We start from the raw sequence: 14,349 nt of genomic DNA, 5'->3' as shown, positions 1-14,349 counted from the left end.
GTGCTTCAAACAATTGAGCAGCCATCAAGTCCCTGAAACTGAAACTTCCATTTGTTTAATGTGGTGACTCCCAGACTCTTTGGACTCAGCATTCCTTTAACCGTCTTAAAAATGGTATCAGAGGCCGGGCGCGGTGGCTCAAGCCTGTAATCCCAGCACTTTGGGAGGCCGAGACGGGTGGATCACGAGGTCAGGAGATTGAGACCACCTGGCTAACACGGTGAAACCCTGTCTCTACTAAAAAATACAAAAAAAAAAAAACTAGACGGGCGAGGTGGCGGGCGCCTGTAGTCCCAGCTACTCGGGAGGCTGAGGCAGGAGAATGGCGTAAACCCAGGAGGCGGAGCTTGCAGTGAGCTGAGATCCGGCCACTGCACTCCAGCCTGGGCGATAGAGCGAGACTCCGCCTCAAAAAAAAAAAAAAAAAAAGGTATCAGAGAGCTTTTGTTTAGGTGGGTGATAACTTCAGTATTTACCATCTTAGACTACACTTTGAGAACCACTGTTTTAATGTATTTCCTTGATCTGACTAAATAAAATACAGGGATATTTTAGGGAGAAGGATTCCATGTAATTCATTATTGAGTATTAGCAAAAAATGTATAAAACATAGGTAGGTGTCACTCACAGGAAGAGTTGACCAAAAAAAAGAAAAAAAAAAGATGGACATTAAAACAGCCCTTTCCCTAAAGAAGTTAATAATTGAAGGTCAGCCAGGTGTGGTGGTTCACGCCTGTAACCCCAGCACTTTGGGAGGCTGAGACTGGCAGATCACCTGAGGTCAGGAGTTCGAGACCAGCCTGACCAACATGGTGAAACCCTGTCTCTACTAAAAATGCAAAAATTAGCTGGGTGTGGTGGTGGGCGCCTGTAATCCCAGCTACTCAGGAGGCTGAGGTAGGAGAGTTGCTTGAACCTGGGAGGTAGAGGTTGCAGTGAGCCAAGATCGCGTCACTGCACTCCAGCCTGGGCAACAGAGTGAGACTCTGTCTCAAAAATCAATCAATCAATAAAAAATAAAAAAATATTTAAAGGTCAAATGAGATCACCACTCTAGGTGATACAAAAGCTCAAGGCAGTGGTACCACAGGACAGGTAATATAGGAAGAACTCTAAGTGTTTTAGACTGAAGACTTCTGGAAATCAGATTGTTACTAATTCCTTTTAATTTACAAATATATTGGTTATTGGCTATAATTTTACTGATTACTAATTTAATCATATCAGAATTTGGCATATAAGGGATTTGTTCTTTGATATTTAAGAATTGAGTGGTGGCTCATGCCTGTACCCTGAGCTACTCAGGAGGCTGATGTGAGAGAACTGCTTGAGGCCAGGAGTTGGAGGCTGCAGTGAGCTATGATCACTCCACTGTACTGCAGCCTGGGTGACAGAGCAATATCCTATCTCTTAAAAAACAAATAAAAAACAAGCTTGAACAGAACTAGTTTTTTGGGTTTTTTTTTGAGATGGAGTCTTGCTGGGTCGCCCTGGCTGGAGTGCAGTGGTGCGATCTTGGTTTCACTGCAAGCTCTGCCTCCTGGGTTCACGCCATTCTCCTGCCTCAGCCTCCCCAGCAGTTGGGACTACAGGCGCATGCTGCCACACCCGGCTAATTTTTGTATTTTTAGTAGAGACGGGGTTTCACTGTGTTAACCAGGATGGTCTCGATCTCCTGACCTTGTGATCCTCCCACCTCGGCCTCCCAAAGTGCTGGGATTACAGGCGTGAGCCACCGCGCCTGGCCAGAACTAGTTTTTATAAAAGTCTGACGTGTGCTTGAAAATAATATGCATTCTTTAATTGTAGGACGCAGCATTCTCTATGTGCATTAAATCAAGCTTGTTCATTATGCTGTTCAAATCTTACATATTACTAACTTTTGGACTGCTTGATCTGTCAGTTTCTGAGAGGTATATTAAAATTTTTCATTGGTTTTGTCCATTTTTCTTGCTGGTTCTGTTAATTTTACATTATATACTTTGTTTTAATTGTCAAATCTAGACAGGCTCAGGATTGTTTTATCTATTGATATGTTTCATTTTTCATTTTACGTGTAATCTTACTCCACTAAGATTTTTTAATTTTTTTTAAATTTATAAAGTTTTTAAAATTTTTAATTTTTTTTTTTTAATTTTAAGGCTAGTCAGGTGAAGCAGTAGGAGCGAAGAACGAACAAAGAAATCTGTAACTGGTTTTGATGAGTTGTAAACACCACTGCACCCGGACCAGCCAATTCGTCCACTCGCTTTTTTTTGTTGTTGTTGTTTTATTTTGTTTTGTTTTGAGACAGAGTCTCGCTCTGTCGCCCAGGCTGGAGTGCAATGGCCCGATCTCAGCTCACTGCAAGCTCTGCCTCCCGGGTTCACGCCATTCTCCTGCCTCAGCCTCCCGAGTAGCTGGGACTACAGGCGCCCACCACCACGCCCGGCTAGTTTTTTTGTATTTTTTAGTAGAGACGGGGTTTCACCGTGTTAGCCAGGATGGTCTCGATCTCCCGACCTCGTGATCCGCCCGTCTTGGCCTCCCAAAGTGCTGGAATTACAGGCTTGAGCCACTGCGCCCGGCCCGTCCACTAGCTTTTAACAGTTTAGTGATGTTTTCGCAATCACAGGTTATCTTTGTTCTGTTGGGAGGTATAGAATTTAAGTCTTGGGTACAGGGGAATGACTGCAGGCGTGAACATGGGGCTCACATTTGGAGTCTCCAGGTTGGAGCAGCCGTCAACTAGGAGTCGGATAAGGAAAAACGTGGTATGAAAGTAAAGTAGTACTTTGTCCCATTTCTTTTTGTTTGTTTGTTTGTTTTGAGATAGAGTCTCACTCTGTCGCCCAGGCTGGAGTGTGGTGGGACTGTCTCGGCTCACTGAAACCTCTGCCTCCCAGGTTCAAGTGATTCTGCTGCCTCAGCCTCCCGAGTAGCTGAGATTACAGGCGTGCGCCACCAGGCCTGGCACATTTTTACGTTTTTAGTAGAGACAGAGTTTCACCATGTTGGCCAAGCTGGTCTCGAACTCCTGACCTCAAATGATCCACCACCTCAGACTCCCAAAGTTCTGGGATTACAGGCAATGAGTCACTGTGCCTGGCTGTCACAGTTCTTTATCTTGTTTTTAGTCCTGGTGTTTAGTTTATTTGGAATTTCAAGTAGTATAGCTATTGACCTGAGAGAGTTTGTTCATTTTTGGAAATGGATTTTTTTTTTTTTTTGAGAGGGAGTCTCCCTCTGTGACCCAGGCTGGAGTGCAGTGGCCGGATCTCAGCTCACTGCAAGCTCCGCCTCCCAGGTTTACGCCATTCTCCTGCCTCAGCCTCCCAGGTAGCTGGGACTACAGGCGCCACCGCCTCGCCCGGCTAGTTTTTTGTATTTTTTAGTAGAGACGGGGTTTCACCGTGTTAGCCAGGATGGTCTCGATCTCCTGACCTCGCGATCCGCCCGTCTCGGCCTCCCAAAGTGCTAGGATTACAGGCTTGAGCCACCGCGCCCGGCCTGGAAATGGATTTTAAAAGGCTGAGAAACACTGTTTTAGGGCTAAAACCATTTAGAGAGAAAAAGAAGAAAAAAACCTCATTTTTTTCTTTCCAAGGTTTTTATTTAGAAAAGAGTGACACTGCTAAGGAAAATATTTCTAAGCCAAGAACAAACATATTTAAAGCATTAGGAATAAAACAAGTGTTTATATTTAAGGGGCATTTTCTAATAGAACTTAAAATGTTTTCAAAATGGTCATCCAGCCAAGTGGTTTTCAGCCTGGCACAATCCTGCCTTTACTGCCTGAGAACATTTGTCAACATCTGTAGACATTTTTTTTTCTTCTTTGAGACAGAGTCTTGTTCTGTTGTCCAGGCTGGAGAGCAGTGGCGCAATCTCAGCTCACTGCAACCTCTGCCTCCTGGGTTCAAGCGATTCCCATGTCTCAGCCTCCTAAGTAGCTGGGATTATAGGTGTGCACCACCAAGCCTGGCTAGTTTTGTATTTTTAGTAGAGACAGGTTTTCACCATGTTGGCCGGGCTGATCTCAAACCGCTGGCACCGAGTGATCCTCCTGCCTCGGCCTCCCAAAGTGCTGGGATGACAGTTGTGAGTCACCACACGTGGCCAACATCTGTAGACATTTCTAATTGTCTTAAGTTCAGAGGATGCTGCTGAACGTTGTACCCACAACAAAGAATTTATCCTGTCCAAAATGTCAGTAGCACCACCGTTGAGAAACCTTGCTCTAACCCAACCTCGGCAAGGAGACAGAAGTTCCCTGCAGTCCTGGGCAGTGGCCAGTGGGAATCCCATGGAGGAACTGGGTGTTCCAGCCCCGGCGTTCCCTAGGCTCTGTGTCCACACACACAGTACCTATGTGGATGCTCCAGCCTGGGGCGTTCCCCAGCCTCTGTGTCCACACACACAGTACCTATGTGGATGCTTCAGCCTGGGGCTTTCCCTAGCCTCTGTCTCTGTGTCCACACACACAGTACCTATGTGGGCTGAAATGATACTTAGTGTCTGGTGTGTACCTACTGTCTGGTGAGGGCTTGCCAGTCACAGGGGTGGCGGGAAGAGCAGGGTGTTGTGCATTGTGCAGCGTGACTGCATTTTGATGCAAACAGAAGAATCAGCATGCCCGTTTTCTTCTAGGAAACTGTTTACTACAGCGGGCAGCTGGAGCAGGAAACGAGGCAGCAGCTCTTTTCCTGGCAAGCAACGGTGCCCATGTCAACCACAGAAACAAGTGGGTAAGTGTGACAGGGCAGCTGGAGAAAATGGTGTTGATCTATGGAAGAAATGGCACTGGTGGATATGTAGGAAAAAGGGGAATAGGTGGTTTTTTTCAGTTTTTATCAGAATAATACACGCATATGGTTAAAAAGCCAGAGTGAAACAGATTATGTTTCCTCAAATATTGGTTGATTGATTCATTTAGCAAAACCATTTCCTAAGCATTTGTTTAGGAAACAGTGCTTGTTCGGGTTATCAGGCCCTGAAGTAGATACCGTGGACTTTAATAGAGGTTAGCAAGCGCATGCACAAACCTACCATTTGCTTGGGTTTTCCTATGTGGATTGTCTTTTATGAGTCTATATCGCACGCTAACAAGGTAGAATGTATGGTGTTATGAATAAAAGTGTTACCTTTGGGGTTGGACGTTACCGAGTTTACCAGCTTTCCCATTTCCTCCCTATGCAGTCTTTTTTTTTGAGACAGAGTTTTACTCTCCTGGCCCAGGGCGGAGTGCAATGGTGCAATGTCACCTCACCACAACCTCCGCCTCCCAGGTTCAAGCAATTCTCCTGCCTCAGCCTCCAGAATAGCTGGGATTACAGGGATGCACCATCATGCCCAGCTAATGTTGTGGGGGTTTTTTTTGTTTGTTTTTGTTTTTTTCTTTTCAGTAGAGACGGGGTTTCCCCATGTTGGTCAGGCTGGTCTCGAACTCCCGACCTCAGGTGATTCGCCCACCTCAGCCTGCCAAAGTGCTGGGATTACAGGCATGAGCCACCGCGCCCAGGTCTGTGTGGTCTTAATTTTAGTTTCCTCATCTATAAAATGAGGGTGTGGTTGAGATGAAAGTAAATGATATCATTAAGTGCTTATTAGCATAATATCTGAGACATTAGGTACTATTTGGTAGTTATTTTTACTTAATTATTTTCAGACCTGGAGGATGTGCTTGTCTTCAAGATCACATTTATTTTACGGTCACTTTGTGCTAGCAGCTTTAAGGCTATTATCCCTTTTAATTTTCACAGTGGACCCGGAAGCAGCATGTATTATTAGGATTGAAGAAGCCTTTCCCACGTCAGTCAGTTCTTTATTTTGGAGTCAAGGACCTTGAGGTCCTGAGAGGTTAAGTGGCTTATAAATAATACCTATGTGGATGCTCCAGCCCGGGGCGTTCCCCAGCCTCTGTCCACACACACGGTACCTATGTGGGTGCTCATTATAAAGAATGAGGTGTCCGCATTAAGACTCTGGCACAAGGCTGTCTAGTTGCACACTGTCTCGACAGCACTGGGCAAGGCACTAAACAGTGAGCTTGGTATCTGAGCCAGACCAGCATATCTTGGTACAGGAGAGAGGGCAGTGCCATCCTTTCAAAACACTGCTGACTCCACTGTGTCTGCACACAGCCAGCTCTCCAGCCAGAGTGACGGCATGGCCCAGCGCCCACTGCTGCTTGTTCTGGGCTCACCATCACAGCATCTCGTACCTTCTCACCTTCTCCATGCCTCGCTCTTGCCACTGTGTGTCACTCTCTCTTTCTTTTCCTCCTGCATCGTTAGCTTTGCCCATTATTCGTTTCTAATAGCATAGAGACTGCTCTACTCTCTCCTAACTTAAAATCCTCAGCCGGGCACGGTGGCTCACACATGTAATCCCAGCACTTTGGGAGGCTGAGGCAGGTGGATCATCTGGGGTCAGGAGTTCGAGACCAGCCTAGCCAACATGGTGAGACCCCATCTCTACTAAAAATACAGAAATTAGCTGGGCGTGGTGGCGGGGGCCTGTAGTCCCAGCTGCTCAGGAGGCTGAGGCAGGAGAATCCTTGAACCTGGGAGGCGGAGGTTACAGTGAGTGGAGACCATGCCGTTGCACTGCAGCCTGGGCAAAAGAGTGAGATTTTGTCTTGGAAAACAAAAAACAAACAAAAAAACCTCCCTTAGGCCCACATTGTCTACCCACTGTTGCTCCTTCTCTGAGTACCCTTCATAGCAAAACTAGGTCAAACCCAAACTGTGGAGACACGGGAGGCCTAACGTGAAAGCCGTGGAAAACAGCGCCGCAGAAGAGCCTGGAACACTGGCTTCGGTGTGTGGGCTTCATCCTGTGGGGACAGAAGAGCCACTGGAGGGTTTTGGGCAAACGTAGTATGATTCTTCTGGAGCTGAGAAAACTGCCTGGGATGGCTGGCATGGTGGGTATGCTGTAGAGCCCAGGCTGGAGCCAAGTGGGAATCGTCTTGACAAGCAGTGACCTGTGCTGTCCTCTGACACTGCATTGGGATCCAAAGGAGCAGGTTCCGCAGGAATTGCAGAGTCAGTCTATACCACACGCATGCTTCAGGCTCCCAGGAGCGAGGGCAAGAGAACTGTTTCAGCTGCTGCAGTGCAGGGATGGCGTGTGGAATTCGGGGACTCGGAGGGGCAGCTTGGGAGGGCTGTGGGGATAAAAGGGGGATGCTGGGCGCAGTGTACCCTGCTCAGGTGACAGGTGCGCTAACATCTAAGAAATCTCCACTCAAGAACTTACCCGTGGAACCAGAAACCACCGGTACCCCAAAGACACCGAAGTATGAACTTAAAAAAACAATTACTGTGGTGAGCCCATGAAAAAAGAGGAAACTGGCCAGGAGGAGGAACCTGAGTGGGGAGAGTAAATTCCATTGTGATTTCTGAATTTCTAAACATTTAGGTAGGGATGTCTAACAGGCTGTGGGAAAATAGGATGCAAAAATAGGGCTGGAGGCCTGGGTTTGAGAGTCTCCTGCTTGTAGATAATGGCAGAAGCCGTGGAGTAGATCAGCACACCCAGTGAGAATGTGTAGGAAGAAGGTTTGGAACAGGAGACAGCCCTGAGGAAGCGGGGAGGGGGAGGGGAGAGAACGAGGAAGAGGAAGAGGAAATACTTGGGAGGGCTCACACTACAATTATAGTTCCCCTGTATGGGGAGGATTTGGGTGGGAAGCGCACGCTCTGGGTCAAGGCGTAAAAGCACTCAATCCTTATCTGCCACGATAGCGAGTCCCACAGATAATGTTCAAAGCTGGAAAATCAAGAGGCAGCAATAAAAACATGTTAGTAAGAAATATGGAGATTTACAAAACCCAGCTGGAAGAGTTAAAAGTGACTCCTGCTGGGAAAGGATGATTTTTTGAGGGAAAAGGAGGAGGTAGGATCTTGCTTTTTTTTTTTTTTTTTTTTTTTTTAAGGCTAGTCAAGTCAAGCAGTGGCTATGAAGGAACAAATGAATCTGTAACTGGTTGTGATCAGTTAGTTGTAAACATCACTGCCAGGGATCTTGCTGTTTTTTACAGTAAGCCTTGGAGAGTTCTTGCCTCTCTAAGTGATGATGATGTGTAGCTCTGATGAGAGCAGGCACCGTATGCAAGCGCCGTACTGCAAGCAGAGTGGTATGTTGTGTTCATTTCCACTTGTTTGCGTGGGAAAACTCCTGTGTGTGTGTACACATACGGACATACACAGACATGCCGCAATGCTTAAGCATGTGCGCACATGCATTTTCCTGGGAGTATTCTGTCAATGGAGAGAAACATGAAACTGGTAATAATGGTTCCAAATGTGAGAGGAAACTTCTCTGTAAATATTGCATCAGGTACCGGTAATACCCATTAAAAATAATTTTTAACTTTTAAAAATAGGGGAAGGAGGTCTTGATCAGAGTTCAAGATGAGATTGATGCGAGCAGGCCACAGAAACGGAGTGCAAGTGAGGAGCTACAGAAGCAGTGACGGCCACCGTGTTGGCTGCTAATCGCTGGTGCCTCGCTCCCGGGTGGGGGCTGCGCGGCTCTCCCACTTGCACTGTTTATTTTGGTGACACTTGTAGCTTGTTATTGTTCTGTCATAATAAGCATATATTATTTTTAGAATTAGAAAAAAAAGTTATAAAGGCCGGGCACGGTGGCTCAAGCCTGTAATCCCAGCACTTTGGGAGGCCGAGACGGGCGGATCACGAGGTCAGGAGATCGAGACCATCCTGGCTAACACGGTGAAACCCCGTCTCTACTAAAAAATACAAAAATCTAGCCGGGCGAGGTGGCGGGCGCCTGTAGTCCCAGCTACTCGGGAGGCTGAGGCAGGAGAATGGCATAAACCCGGGAGGCGGAGCTTGCAGTGAGCTGAGATCTGGCCACTGCACTCCAGCCCCGGCAACAGAGCGAGACTCCGTCTCAAAAAAAAAAAAAAAGAAAAAGAAAAAAAAGTTATAAAACAAAGCAAAAGGCAGTTAAGGAGGACCTAGGAGGTGAAGTCAAGAAGCCAGCTTTCGGAAGGTGCTTGGGGAAGACACTGAAGAAACGAAGGGTGGAACCAGGCGCAGTGCCTCACACCTGTGACCCCAGCTATTTGGGAAGCTGAGGCAAGAGGACTGCTTGAGGCTAGAAGTTTGGGTCCAGCCTGGGCAACACAGTGAGACTCTGCCTCAAAAAAAAAAAAAAAATGGGCCGGACGCGGTGGCTCACGCCTGTAATCCCAGCACTTTGGGAGCCTGAGGCGGGTGGATCAAAAGGTCAGGAGTTCGAGACCAGCCTGGCCAACATAGTGAAACCTGTCTGTACTAAAAATACAAAAATTAGCCGGGTGTGGTGGTGTGTGCCTGTAATCCCAGCTACTTAGGAGGCTGAGGCAGGAGAATTGCTTGAACCCAGGAGGCAGAGGTTGCAGTGAGCCGAGATCTTTTTTTTTTTGAGACGGAATCTCGCTCTGTCGCCCAGGCTGGAGTGCAGTGGCTGGATCTCAGCTCACTGCAAGCTCCGCCTCCTGGGTTTACGCCATTCTCCTGCCTCAGTCTCCCGAGTAGCTGGGACTACAGGCGCCTGCCACCTCGCCCGGCTAGTTTTTTTGTATTTTTTTAGTAGAGACGGGGTTTCACCGTGTTAGCCAGGATGGTCTCGATTTCCTGACCTCGTGATCCGCCCGTGTTGGCCTCCCAAAGTGCTGGGATGACAGGCTTGAGCCAGCGCACCCGGCCGAGCCGAGATCTTGACACTGCACTCCAGCCTGGGCAACAGAACGGGACTTGTCTCCAAACAAAACCAAAAAAAGAAAGAAAAAGAAGATATTGAAAGCGATAATGGTTCAGGAGAAAATTTAGAACAGAAATCAGGAGGGTCAGCTGGTGACAGGATGAGCCCAGGACCCGAGTCTTTTCTCTCAGGCTGCCATGCTCCCTTCGTGAAGGGAATTCCCGTGAGTGCTCAGATTTCGGCCATTTGTTTCCATTCAGGGAGAAACCCCATTGCACACAGCGTGTCGGCATGGCCTGGCCAACCTCACTGCAGAGCTCCTGCAGCAAGGTGCCAACCCAAACCTGCAGACGGAGGAAGCTCTGCCTTTGCCAAAGGAGGCTGCATCCCTGACCAGTTTGGCGGACAACATCTATCTGCAGACACCACTGCACATGGCGATCGCCTATAACCATCCGGACGTGGTGTCTGTCATCCTGGAGCAGAAAGGTAAGTATGTGGGAATACTGTCCATCATTTTGACTTGGGGACAGCGGTTTAGGATCGTTAGTTACAGAGTTGATGTTTCTTCTGTTGGTGAGTTTCGTATAGCTAGTTTCTTACTCCCAAAAAATCCTTTCTGGTCAAACTAGAGAAGCACGTATTCTGGCTCTTGACTGCTGCTTCCCTGTGTGTGTTTTCAGGATGGGGCCTGCCCATTTCACTTGTTAGGTTAAGCTGGTAGAACTTTTGATTCTGTCGTCTGTCTTATTTGAGTATTTCTCCAGGCCATTTAGTGTAGGTCAAGCAAAACTGTGCCTCGGTGTGAGCACTGTCTTGGAGAACCTGCTGTGGCAGGCACCCGGTGAGAGAGGGGCCAAGGGCAGCCCCTGCGGGACAGAAGGGCCGTTTCCCTCAGAAAGTCTTCCTCATGCCTTCTCTTTCCTGTCCTGAGGTTTATTTTGCTCTTGTCTCAATCCTTGTTAAGGACAGTGGTTTTTTAGCATTGTCTTTTTCGAGGGAGGTGGGATTTTAGGTACTGTGCGCCCTTTTTTTGGTCCTCACAGAAGTTTTAAGACTGTAGGAGGGAAAGTTTTAAGATTGTGTATTAGGGAACATCATCAGGGCGTTGTTTTCGTCTTTTTAGTAATCAAGTGTGTTTCCGTAATGGAGCCCGTTTTCCCTATGTGAAGAGTCAGTGTTTTAAGCTTTAAAAAGATTCAGTTTCCCCGTAAGTTTTGCTCCAAAATATCAGATTTCTGGGCTTCGAGTCCTGACAAGATTTATCTCCTCTCTTTTTGTAGCATTGATCGTATTATACCCAACAGTTAGTTTGAAACTGAGTTCTTCCTCTACTGAATGCTTTAAATGGGATCCACAGATGGTGAACTCAGATGTTCTTTTCCTTTTTAAAACATTTAGCCAATGCTCTTCATGCCACCAACAACTTGCAAATCATCCCGGACTTCAGCCTCAAAGATTCCCGAGACCAGACTGTGCTGGGCCTGGCATTATGGACTGGTAAGGCCGTGCCGGGGCCGCTCATGTCTGCAGACAGACAGCTGTCTGAAGCAGGGCTGGGCGGGAGAGAGGGAGTGAGAAAGAAAGAGGAGAGTGGGCTAATCATTTGGTTGTGAAATAACCTTTCTGTTTGAGTTAAGCCTGTTAGATCCAGTGGAAAACTGCTGGCTTTGAGAAGTTGAGAGGGTATGTCTGTTGTAGTAAGATGTTGAGGAAGTGGGAAAAGCTGAGCGTGGATGAAATCGGGGCTTGTTTCTTTCCCAGGCATGCACACGATCGCAGCCCAGCTGCTGGGCTCTGGGGCCTCCATCAATGACACCATGTCGGATGGGCAGACCCTACTGCACATGGCCATACAGCGGCAGGACAGCAAGAGCGCGCTCTTCCTCCTGGAGCACCAGGCAGATATAAATGTCAGGTAGGACGAAGCCGCACTCTCCACGGTAACACCAGGTAACAGTTAATTGAGATGTCAAAAGTACAGCCTCACTTGTAGAAAAGTGTTTTTGTTTCATGTTAGATAGAGGAAAGGAAACAGTAGCTCTAAAAACACACAAATGCAGTGTTGTCACAAAATCATCAAAAGTCTTGATTGTAATGGAGAAAAGGAACTGTCCTTTGCTCTTGTCTGAACCTTTCAGGACCAGTGCACAGTATTGCACAAGTCTCATTGTAAAAAACAATCTAAAATCAGGTTTTGTTTTTTTTTTCTTTTAGTCAGGATCTCACTCTTGCCCAGGCTGGAGTGCAGTGGTGCGATCTCGGCTTACTGCGGCCTCCGCCTACTGGATTCAAGCGTTTCTTGTGCCTCAGCCTCCCAAGTAGCTGGGATTACAGGTGCCCGCCACCACACCCGGCTCATTTTTTGTACTTTTAGTAGAGATGGGGTTTCATCATGTTGGCCAGGCTGGTCTCGAACTCCTGACCTCAAGTGATCTGCCCGCCTCCACCTCCCAAAGTGCTGGGATTACAGTCGTGAGCCACTGCAGCTGCCCTAAAATCAGTTTGGTTTTTTTTTTGAGACGGAGTCTCACCCAGTTGCCCAGGCTGGAGTGCAGTGGCGCCATCTCGACTCACTGCAAGCTCTGCCTCCCAGGTTCATGCCATTCTCCTGCCTCAGCCTCCGGAGTAGCTGGGACTACAGGCGCCCGCCACCACACCCAGCTAATTTTTTATATTTTTAGTAGAGACAGGGTTTCACTGTGTTAGCCAAGATGGTCTCGATCTCGTGACCTCGTGATCCGCCCACCTCGGCCTCCCATAGTGCTGGGATTACAGGCCTGAGCCATCGCGCCCGGCCTAAAATCAGTTTTTAACAAGGAATTTCAGTTACAATGAAGAACGTTCCAACAAATGAGCCACCAGTAAGGCTTGAGGGGGAAAAACACATGGAGTCCAATTGTTATTGTGGTTGTATTTTCAAAAGAACTCACCTGGATCTCCAGTGACTCTGAATGACTGAGCGGGGGAAGGAAGGTTTGTCAGCTGGGTTCTTGGGTGGCATTGTATTAAAATGCTCTAAAAAGTGACTGTCGTTCTCTAAGAATTCAACACGCTGGGATGTTATCTTCGAGAGGCAATAAGATGACATGGTTATGTGTTCTAAAAAGGCAGATTAAATAGACAGTTTTCACATTTAATTGCCCTGAGAAAATATTTCATGACTGTGAGTGAATATGATCAGGAATACGGAAGATTCTGCGCTTTGGCCTCAACTACAAATGTTGGTTTGGGTGTGCCTGTCCTAGCAGGACTCGGGACGGGGAGACGGCCCTCCAGCTGGCCATCAGAAACCGGCTCCCACTCGTGGTCGATGCCATATGCACCCGAGGAGCGGACATGTCTGTGCCAGACGAGAAGGGGAACCCCCCGCTGTGGCTGGCCCTGGCAAACAGTCTGGAGGACATCGCATCCACTCTGGTGAGACAAGCACAGCCTTAGCCTCTCTTTACAGATGGGGAGACATGGTGTCAGGGGCGGAGCTGGTGCCTGCATAGCTGTCACAGGAGCAGGAGATCTGCCAAGTAACATAGTGGGACAAGGACAAGCAGTCGCAAGTCACGTGAAAGAAACTTGCAGTTCAACATGGTCTCGGCCAACACTTTTGTTTTTAGGTTATCTTCACCAAGAACACCACCAAGAAGCGAGAGAACGGTGGCGTTTCCTCAGCAGCCCTCTCCTGGGCTTGGCTGATTTGCTGTGGGGTGTCCTTATTATCACCATAGTGATAATTTCCTCAGTCTTAGGTTTATCACCCTTGTTTGCAAGACAGGACGCAAAAGTGGAGGCAAACCTGCACGTTCTGGTTCAGCTCTCCGAAGGGCCTGCCGTGTAAGATGAAGACGTTATGCACCTGGAGGTTTTAGCTAGTTGTTGAGCTTACCTGTTAGTTACAGGTGTGTTACTGGGGACCGGTTGGTGTACACAGACACTTTGTGTTTTCTGTCCCTTCTAGAACTCAGCTCTAAAGGACACAAATTCAGCATAACTTGTTGATACTTCCCAAGTCTGTCCCACAGGACCTAGAGCAAGAACTTGCACACAGCAAATTTTAATTAGTGTTTGTAAAACTAATGAGTGATACAGATTAAAGTAATTATCATTTAATTAACCGTATCTTATCCGAAAATGGATTTAATGCTATACGTAGAGCTCAGACTTGGTAATAAAACGTTTGCCTTTGCTCAGCAGTGTTTGTGAATAACTATGTTTTTCTGCAGGTCAGACATGGCTGTGATGCCACATGCTGGGGTCCAGGACCTGGTGGATGCCTTCAGACGCTCCTGCACAGAGCCATTGATGAAAACAACGAGCCCACCGCCTGCTTTCTTATTCGCAGGTCTGAGAGTCCCCAGTCTCTCTCCAAACCTTTTTAGTGCGCTTGTTGCAAACTGGCTCTTTCCTTTTTAAATCCATCTACAGTCTTGGCATACCAGCAGCCGGCTTGACTTTTGCAGTTAAGGTTATCAGAGAGTCACTGTTCTGTCATGTCAAGTCAGCCAGGAGCCAGGCTCACTTGTGACAGGAAGAGCTCACAGGCCTGGGTCAAAGAAGCTGAAAGCTTAAGTCAGCGTCCTGCTTTGGGAGCTGCCTGAGCTCCTGTAGTCATGGCAGACCAGTTCAGACTGTGAAGCAGGAGGCTACGGCTGGGGA

At 47.6% G+C, this 14,349-nt stretch overlaps 1 protein-coding gene across 4 annotated transcripts in view; it reads left to right on the top strand.

The window, feature by feature from the left end:
• ANKFY1 (ankyrin repeat and FYVE domain containing 1) overlaps positions 1 to 14,349 on the top strand; it is a 102,293-nt gene that overhangs the window by 69,262 nt on the left and 18,682 nt on the right. For 3 of the 4 annotated variants that reach the window (XR_002724901.1, XM_023184510.1, XM_023184508.2), the window contains 6 exons: positions 4,630 to 4,727; positions 9,957 to 10,185; positions 11,098 to 11,196; positions 11,461 to 11,614; positions 12,945 to 13,116; positions 13,917 to 14,035. Coding sequence is in view for 3 of the 4 variants with exons in the window: in XM_023184510.1 (XP_023040278.1) it covers positions 4,630 to 4,727; positions 9,957 to 10,185; positions 11,098 to 11,196; positions 11,461 to 11,614; positions 12,945 to 13,116; positions 13,917 to 14,035 (871 nt within the window). In the remaining variant the exon portion in view is untranslated. The remainder of the gene's footprint in view (positions 1 to 4,629; positions 4,728 to 9,956; positions 10,186 to 11,097; positions 11,197 to 11,460; positions 11,615 to 12,944; positions 13,117 to 13,916; positions 14,036 to 14,349) is intronic. The other variant, XM_023184509.2, reaches the window with a different exon arrangement.

The sequence above is a fragment of the Piliocolobus tephrosceles genome, chromosome 16 (genome assembly GCF_002776525.5).
Source record: "Piliocolobus tephrosceles isolate RC106 chromosome 16, ASM277652v3, whole genome shotgun sequence".
In the NCBI taxonomy this organism is placed as follows: domain Eukaryota; kingdom Metazoa; phylum Chordata; class Mammalia; order Primates; family Cercopithecidae; genus Piliocolobus; species Piliocolobus tephrosceles.
Note: the sequence above shows the minus strand (reverse complement) of the source record. Positions and strands in the feature narration are given on the sequence as shown.